The 8,645-nt window shown below is 58.9% G+C and overlaps 1 protein-coding gene across 1 annotated transcript; it reads right to left on the minus strand.

Annotated features, from left to right (window-relative positions):
* Positions 1–422: 422 nt before the first annotated feature.
* SNAI1 (snail family transcriptional repressor 1) lies at positions 423–8,322 on the minus strand. Its single transcript, XM_019458170.2, has 3 exons — positions 6,440–8,322; positions 5,307–5,834; positions 423–1,402 (listed from the first exon to the last, which is right to left on the minus strand). Exons 1-3 carry the CDS (start codon positions 6,519–6,521, stop codon positions 1,218–1,220), a joined length of 795 nt encoding a protein of 264 aa, XP_019313715.2. The 5' UTR covers positions 6,522–8,322; the 3' UTR covers positions 423–1,217.
* Between the last annotated feature and the right edge of the window lie 323 nt (positions 8,323–8,645).

Consider the following 8,645-nt stretch of genomic DNA (forward strand, 5'->3'; position numbering starts at 1 on the left):
GAGAAGCAGCCAATCCCTCCCCAACCTGCAGTGCTGGGGCAAAGCCGACAGCCTGGGAGCTGGCTTCTCACCCTGTGGGCCTGGTCAGCCTCAAAATGGAAGGATGAATCGATCAGGGTCACATGTAAAGTGCAAGGAACATGCGCATCCCACCCCCCCCCACCCCCCACTGCTCTCACTGGCCCACAGGTGTTCCCACCCTCCCCACCAGACAGGACACCCAGGCTCAGAGGAAAACCCACGTGCACGAATAAAGTCCCTGACAGTCAAAGTCAGAAGTCCAGAGCCACATGACGTTTAAGAGGACAGGATTTAAGCCCGTGTCGGGAATATCCGAGCTCCAAGGACCCCTGGCCCCTCCTCCCTTCCTGTAGGCCCTTTAAAACACCCACCCCTCTAGAAAACTAAGTAGACTTTCTTAATACATAAATTAACCACTTTATTGAATATCAATAAACTGTACATATAACTATACAAAACGTTTCCTTAGTACAAAATGTTGCTTGCAATATAAATACCAGTGTACCTTTAAAAATGTAAACATCTTCCTCCCAGGCCCACCTGTCAGACCCCAAAAATAGTTCTGGGAGACACATCGGTCAGGCTGAAGCACCCCACTCGGGCCCCCAACAAGTGACAGCAATTACTCACAGTCTCTTTTGAGACGTTGTTAAACTGCCCATGAAACAGGTGCCACCATGACAAACAGGAGGCTGAAATAGCTGCCCAGGCCTGGGGGCAACCTGGGGTCTAGACCAGTCCTTGTGTCAGTGACCGCCCCCACAGGCCCTGGGGGTGAACCTGCGCGCTTAGTCACACCTCCTGGAGGGGTGGCCTGAGGGTTCCGGGTGGGGGAGGAGTGGGTTCCCCTGAGTGGGGGGAGCTTCCTATCGGTCTGTCTGCTTTTGTCCCGGAGCTCAAAGCAGCTGTATCCAAACACCTTTGGATACACAAACCCACACAGAGAGGCCAACTCCAGAACACTTGGCTGCAAGCCACCCTCCCCACCAGCCGTTCACAGAAACGTCCACGGGAAGGCCTCTCTCAGAGCCCACCGAGGCACCAGGGCAGAGAGAACTGGAAAAAGGTCCTCAGAGTCCCCTGCGGGGCAAACGCAGCCAAAAGGGGGAGCTCAGAAGGGAATTCCGTGGCAGTTGGAAGGATGGAGGCCGCAATGGCCGGGGGAGGGTCTGGAGAGGCAGAAGGAGCTTTGAGGGTCAGCGGGGGCCCCCCGAGCAGCCTGACTCTTGGTGTTTGTGCAGCAGGGACATGCGGGAAAAGGTCCGGGAGCAGGTCTTGCACTGATACTTCTTGACATCCGAGTGGGTCTGGAGGTGGGCCCGAAGGTTGGAGCGGTCGGCGAAGGCTCGGCTGCAGTGGGAGCAGGAAAAGGGCTTCTCTCCTGAGGACAGAAAACAGGAGAGTCGAGTGCTGAACCACTTGGGGTAACAGCTGGCATTTATTTGAAATCCTGGTCCCCCCACCCCGGCCTTTCGAAGCCGGATCACCCCAACCCTGAAGGAATCCCATGACCCAGAAAAACCAGGCCCTATTATCTGGTGCCCAAAGCCCTAGATGTGATCGGGAGTTCTGCCACCTCCCACCGGGTGACCTTGAGCAAGTCATCTGGCTTCTCTGAGCCTCCATTTGCTCATCGGTAAAATGGAGCTGTTCACCCCCGCACCAATAGGAGTCAGTAATCCAGAGGCGGTAAGTAAAGCCCTCATCACGGCAAGCTGGCCGGGGGTGCTCAACACACCATGACGATGATGGTGACGGAATTTACTGAACACTTACTTTGTGCCAGGGACTCTCGCCTCATTTAGTCCTACCTCTGTCCTCAGTTTAGAAACGGTGAAACTGAGGCACAGAGAAGCCACGTAGGATATGCAGGGTCACCCAGCAAGAACCAAGCACCCTGATTCCAGAGCCCTTGATTTTAACCACTACACAGACGGCCTCTCAGGTAAGGGGGCTCTAGTGGGTACTCCTTATTATCACGCCTGGATTCACTTCATCGGGGGACAAAGCTGGAGTCAACCTTAAAGGCTCCCGGCCACACCCCTCCCCCCAGCAGGTTAGCCCACTTCTCTGAGCTGCTTCCGCATCACAGCGCTGCTGCCTGCCGACTATGTTCTTTCCTTCCCTTCGTTGTCAGTGATCTCAAGTCTTGAAATTCAGGGATCTCCCCTGGATTCACCCCAAGCCTCTAGCCCAGGGCCTGGGACCCCGCCACAAGGCTACAGAAACCTTTTACCTTATGACTTGTTTAGAACCCCTTTCTACCTGTGCCCCTCATACCACCTGCCTGGCCCAGGGCGTGCTGAAAAGAGTCCCGCTCCCGGAGCTAGGTACACAGTACGTGCTCACTCAAGAAGTGTTTATACAAAGAGAAGTCTGTTGTTTTTTAAAGCCTCAGAGGAGCCTGACCCCTCAATCACCACCAGATAATGCTGTTCACCAATTTTTCCTAATTCCTGCCCCAACGAAGACGATATAGTACACAGTCCGAAAACACTGACAATGTTATTGTGTTTTCTTGGGGGTGCAGCATCTCCTACTAAATAAGAACGCCAAATAGTAGCTCATTAAACAAGTACTTATCAAGCTTCCACTATGTGCCAGCCAATAAAACTGAACATTCTTTACTACAAAGTAAAATTCTACCCTCCCACTCTCAGCCTGATATGCCCCTAGGCCATGGCCCACTGGTTAAATCTGTGTTGGAATTCAAGAGCAGGGAATGAATGAATTCCATCAGCCTCTGGGTGCCTGGGGCACTGTGCTGGGCACTGGGAGGGAGGGGTCCAAAGTCAGATGCCTGAGGCTGACTGTGGAACCGTCCACTCAAGGGCTCAGTCTCCTGGGGCAGAGAGACAAGGCAACAGGCTACCCCACAGAGCAGGGGGACTTAGCAGGAGGACTAGGGAAGGGATGTCTGAGTTAACTGGCTCGGTCACTATTGAGCACCCTCTGCATACTAGGCCAGGAAGGTCTGATGACCGCACTACAAGGTCCACATGAAGTTCTTCCTCCTTCACACACTCCCTGGTGAACTAAGGGCTTACTGGACACAGATCTGGGTAAGGGGGCACGGAGTCCTATTTCCCCAGGGCACGGAAAGCCACTACCCTCTCACCTCCTTGACAGAAGTGAAGCGACCCTGGCTCCAGCCTTCTGAGCTGTGACTTGGCAAAGTGATTTCCTTCTGTGCCTCAGTTTCCTGATCTGTAAGGTGGGGGTTACAACGGCACCCCCTTCCTGGGGCTGTCGATTTACTGCATTAACCCAGGTAAAGGAGGCCCTGGGCAATACCCTTCCCACACAGCAAGTGCTCAGTGAACGCTACCTTTATGCTGCGTAGGATCAGACACAACCGTGAACAAAGGAGGGAGGCCTCGGTAGGACGTGATGGGGTGGAGGGGTCTGTGTGTGCAAGCAGCAGGCACAGACCTGCACCCCTTGCAGATCCCCCACCCCCGCAGACGTCTTTACGGTGATCCTGGCGAGTGTGAAATCGGCACCAGGCCGGCGGGGACAAAGGCCGCCGAGGGGGGCACTGTACATGCGATACTCCCCGGATTAAAGGGGCCTGACACGCTGCGGGCCAGCAGCTGAGGCCGGGAACAGGTGCTGGGCACCACTGGCCCATGCACCTGCTCCACTCCCCCAGCCCCCACCCACTGGGCCCACCATTAAGACACACAATGGGAGTCAATGAGGATGGTGATGGTGCATTTCAACAGGCTTTTTGTGTCTGAGCCGTGCCTTTACATGAAAATAATGTCGGGATGGGAGGGGGGAGAAGCTGGGGGGCTCAGGGGAGCACCCCAATGGTTTCGACTCCCCCAAATAGAGCCCTCTTCAGCCCAGGACAGAGGCCTGGCAGTTGGCGGGACCTTTACATCAGGTCCCTTTAAAATCAGGGCTGCGTGTGCACGAAGTAAGGGGGACGGGGGTGAGGGGAGGGGGGGGGTCGTCTGCAAGCCGGGGGGGGGGGGGGGGATGCCCGGGACACTTTGTGGGAGTCGTAATATCAATAATGCCTGCAAAACGCCAGGCCTAAACAAACCACCCCACTGACCCTCATGGCTCAGAGGTCAGCCACTGGGCCAGGAAATGCCAGAACTGAGGTCTCCAGACCCGTCAGCCTGACCCCAAAGCTGCTAGCTGTGACCCTTGAACCTTCTCCCAAAGTCACACCCCAAAGAGCAGCCACCTTTCAAGTTCTGAAAGGACGCAGCGGCTACCTTTTCCACGTTTCCAGAGAGTTGAAGGATAGAAAAGTCTCCATTTCACAATTTTCTACACATTTAGTCTCATGTTTTTGAAACACAGGTAGAACTGTGTTCTGTGCCGGCAAAGGTATTCCCAGGGCCGCAAGATAGGACTGAGTTTATCTAGTCCATGGTGGGGGCAGGGAGAGCAGCCCTGAGAACCATGATAACAAATTATTATGAAGTGATTAAGGAGACACTGAATCTTGATACCCGCCCTAACAAGTGCTATCAGCATCCTGAGGCTCAGAGAGGTTCAATCGCTTGCCCAAGTCCACACAGCACGGAAGCGGCGCAAACATCAAAAACATTTCTGTTCAGGGGGCACCGGGGTGGCTCAGTCAGCTGGGCGCCCCAACTCTTGATTTCAGCTCAGGCCACGATCTCACGGTTGGGTGAGTCCGAGCCGCGCATCAGGCTCTGTACTGACCGTGTGGAGCCTGCTTGGGATTCTCTCCCCTCTCTCTGCCCCTCCCCCACTCGCCTGCTGTCTCTCTCAAAATAAATAAACATAAAAAAAAACCCACTTTCGTTATCACGTATCCAGTGGTGGCCCAGGTGCTTTCTGCATATGCTTTCTTTCGTGTAACCCGTGCAGAACCCCCACAGGCTGGTCTCATGCTCATTTTACAGACGAGGAAACTGAGGCCAGAGTGGGGACACAGCAGAGCAAGGTTGGAAGAAGTTCTCCAAGCAGGATATTCTGAGCCAGGTGGGGGGTCTGACAACATCCTGCCCGGCTGGGGAGGGGGTGGGGGTGGGGGTGGGGAGGGCGGGGGCGGTGGGCTCCTTCACACCTGGCCCCGACGGCAAGGTGTTGGTTGCACCTTTCCCCGGACCCCCAACTCCAGCCCATCTATCTGCCTGGCTGAGGGGCGGCCTCTCCGAGCGCCGCGGGGAGGCCCGAGCCTCGGTCTGCGCACCCCGAAAGCGGCAGCCGGCCCCGGTCCCCCACCCTGACCTCGGGCCGGCCGACGGGCGGGGGCGGGGGCGGGGGGCGGGAGGGCGGCGGCCCGCGGGGACACTCACCCGTGTGCGTCCGCACGTGGCCCTGCAGCAGCCAGGGCCTGGAGAAGGCCTTCCCGCAGGTGCCGCAGACGCAGGGCAGCGTGTGGCTGCGGATGTGCATCTTGAGGGCGCCCAGGCTGAGGTACTCCTTGTTGCAGTACTTGCAGCTGAAGGCCTTGCGAGTCTGGGAGTCCTTGGCCACGGAGAGCCCGGCCAGCTGCGCGGGCAACCGGCCCAGGCCCGGGAAGGCAACGTAACCCTCGGCCTCCAGGGAAGAGGCCGAGGTGGACGAGAAGGACGAAGGGGCCGGCGAGGGGGGGCTGGGCGGCTGCGAGCCTTTCCCGCTGTCGTCGTCCGACAGGGAGGTCAGCTCCGCAGCCTTGGGGACCTCCCGGGGCAGAAGGGCGGCCCAGCCGACGGGCTGGGCTTGGGGCGCCAGGAGAGAGTCCCAGATGAGCGTGGGCAGAGAGGCCGTGGGGTTGAGGACCTCGGGAGGCGGGATGGCCGCCAGCAGGTGGGCCTGGTCGTAGGGCTGCTGGAAGGTAAACTCTGGGGGGAGACGGAGAAAAGGGCAGGGTCAGGCATTCGGTCGGTCGCGCAGTCAGTCAACAAACCGTAGCCTGCTGGGGGCGGGGGGCGGAGCGGGGGGGGGCGGCGCGCGGGGCCGGCGCTCAGTACTTACTGGAGGGAGGAAAGAATCGCGGCCCCGACGGCCCGTCCTGCCCGCCCGGAGCCCCTCTTCACCCCGGCCGCCCCGCTCGCCCGCCCCGGCCTCCAGATCTCACGCGCAGGGCGCCGCCCAGCCCCGACTCGGGGGCGGAGGGGGGGTGGGGTGGGGTGGGGGGGGCCCTGCCCCTGCGTCCCCGCCAGGCCCCGGCCCCCTCCTTTCCGCAGTCGCCCCGCCCCGCTTCTCCCCTGTCGGCCGCCGAGCAGACAACTCACGCAAGACCACCGCCCTCGGAAAGCCCTCCTCCAACCGTCCATTCACCTGCCCCGGGCTCCTCACACCCCTCCGCACACCGCCCCGCGCCCGGCCCCTTGGCTCCATTTTGGGCCCAGGATTTTGCCCCCGAGTCCCCCCTCCTTCCTCCCTCCCAGCCAGCCTTCGCCGGTCTCCCCGAAGCCCCCCGGGGTCCCTCACCCCGTCCACTCACCTGGAGAAGAGTCGTGCAGCTCGCTGTAGTTGGGCCTCCGGCGGGAGCAGGCGGACTTCCTGACGAGGAAAGAGCGCGGCATGGTGGCCAAAGCAGCCGGGGGTCGCCGGTTCGCACAGGGGTCGCGAGGCACTCCACCCGCGAGGCCGTGCCGCTGCGCTCTGAGTGGAGACGCGCCGCCAACTCCTTTAAGTACTCCAGCCTCTGGAGGGGCGTGGTCGAAGGAGGCCACGCCCCTTTGTCACCTCGGCGCCAATCGAGGCGCGCCTTCGCCGGAGGCCACGCCCCGAGCAGGTGCGCCGGGGCTGGCGGGGCTCGCGCCGCGTGGCGCTGGGGGCCGGGCGGGGGCCGCTCGGAGGCCCGGCCGCGGGCGCTGCTCCGATCGCCCCGCGGCGGATTGCCGGGGGCGGGCACAGGGAGCCCCAGGCGAGGCGGGACCCCCTTCGGTACCCCGCGCGCCCGCCTGCCCAGCGATGCACGGTCGTCTGCTTCTGGCGCCCCCTGGCGCCGCCAGCCGCGGGTCTGGGCACCTGACGTTCCGAAACCGCCTCCGCCTCAGGCTTGGGGAGGGGGCGGAAATTTCCTCGGCCAGGCTGGCGCCTCGCAAAGAGCGTGGGATTCACGAAGTACTATACACATTTCGGGGGAGGCTGCGAGGAAATGAACACCTTCACGTGGCTGCTGGTAGTGTGAAATGCCACAGCCTTTTTTGCAAAGCAATCTGGCATCATCTAGCAAAAGGCATCCGTTCCTTCACTTCGCAAATGTTTACTGAGCACCCGCTACGTGCCAGTCACTATTCCCGGAGCTGGGGACACATTCCTGAGCAAAACACTCGGGGTCTCTACCTGTAAAGTGTAGCTCGCCGTACGGCGGGGGAGAGAGACGAAAGTAAACAGATAATTATTAAGCAAAGGGAAGTGTGCTTTGATGGGGGGAGGCCACAGGACGCTGTGACAGTCAAGAAACGGGTCACCTGACAGGGGGTCGGGGCAACTTCCCAGAGGAAGTGAAGAAATACCGAGGGGAAAGGCCCGAGGTAAGACTCGGCCTACTTCAGAGTCTTTGAGAGCAGCTCCCAGGGATGGGGGTGGGGTGGCCAAGCCTGAGAGGTCAGATCTGCTGGGCCTCCAGGGCCTAGAGGAGTTTGAACTTTGCCCCAAGGACACTGGGAACCAAGACAGGATTTTCAGCTGAGGAGGGACCTGTTTAGAGTCTGCTTGAGAAAGATCACTCTGGGCAGGTGGGAGAAAGAAGTGGGGAAGGGAAGGGCTGAGGCAGGGCTTCTTGCCTCTCTGGGGCGTCATCAATACTGTGTCTAAAGGATCTAACGCTGGGCTCCGCAGTGGGGGCACCGACTGGTCCCCTGTGGCGTGGGCCCAGGGGAGGGACAGCTGGAACCTCACCCTCAGCTCTCCCGGGGACCCACCACTCCAGACAGGGCCATGCCAGGCCTGGGGTGGGGGTGGAGGTACAGAAATAAATCCATAAATAAGTCCCATCCCACTTGTTTTCATCTATGAAGCAAGAGCTATGAAAACATGTAAGCCCCACTACTCACCACCTAGAATGAGGCAGGGACAATTGTCTGTTTGGGACAACTGTGATCTAGGTTGCTGAGTCGAGTCTAGGGTAGGGGGGAGAGATGGGCCATATGCGGTCACTACTTAGAATACACCCCTCTCCTGTGTCTATTTAGTTCCAAAATATGATTCTCCCCATGCAGCCAGAGGGAGGAGTAAGACCATGTCTCTCTGCTGAAACCCTCCCATGTTCCTGTCTCACCCAGAGTAAAAGCCAAAGTCCTCACCACAGCCCTCCGCCCTGCTGATCTGACCTCTGCTGACCTTGTCTTGAGCCACTCTCCCCATTCCCCAGGCACAGTGATCCCCCCCCCCCCCCACTTCTTTGTGTTCCTCCACATCCCAGCCCTTTACCACCACAGGACCTTGGCACCTGCCAGCCCCCCCTCCTCCCCACCTCTCTTCCCCCAGATCTTCACCTGGCTGGCTCCTTTTCAGTCTCTGTTTCAACATTTTTCACCAATGGCTCAGCCTCATCAGATGAGAGAAATGCAAATTAAAACCACTGGTGAGATACCATTTCACACCCATCAGAAGAACAAAAAGTTAAAATTTGGTCAATATCAAGTGTTGAGGAGGGTGTGAGGGCAGCAGGACTTTTGTCCCATGCCACTTTGAAAAAG

Source organism: Panthera pardus, unplaced genomic scaffold, assembly GCF_024362965.1.
Source record: "Panthera pardus isolate Hobbes unplaced genomic scaffold, ASM2436296v1 HiC_scaffold_25, whole genome shotgun sequence".
NCBI lineage: Eukaryota > Metazoa > Chordata > Mammalia > Carnivora > Felidae > Panthera > Panthera pardus.

Bases quoted from the DNA above. Each gene is read 5' to 3' on its own strand.
- SNAI1 (XM_019458170.2), bottom strand. From the start codon at position 6,521: ATGCCGCGCTCTTTCCTCGTCAGGAAGTCCGCCTGCTCCCGCCGGAGG. The intron at 5,835-6,439 runs GTGAGTGGACGG...GTCTCCCCCCAG, and splicing joins GCTGCACGACTCTTCTCCAG to AGTTTACCTTCCAGCAGCCC. The intron at 1,403-5,306 runs GTGAGTGTCCCC...TTCTGTCCTCAG, and splicing joins CCACGTGCGGACGCACACGG to GAGAGAAGCCCTTTTCCTGC.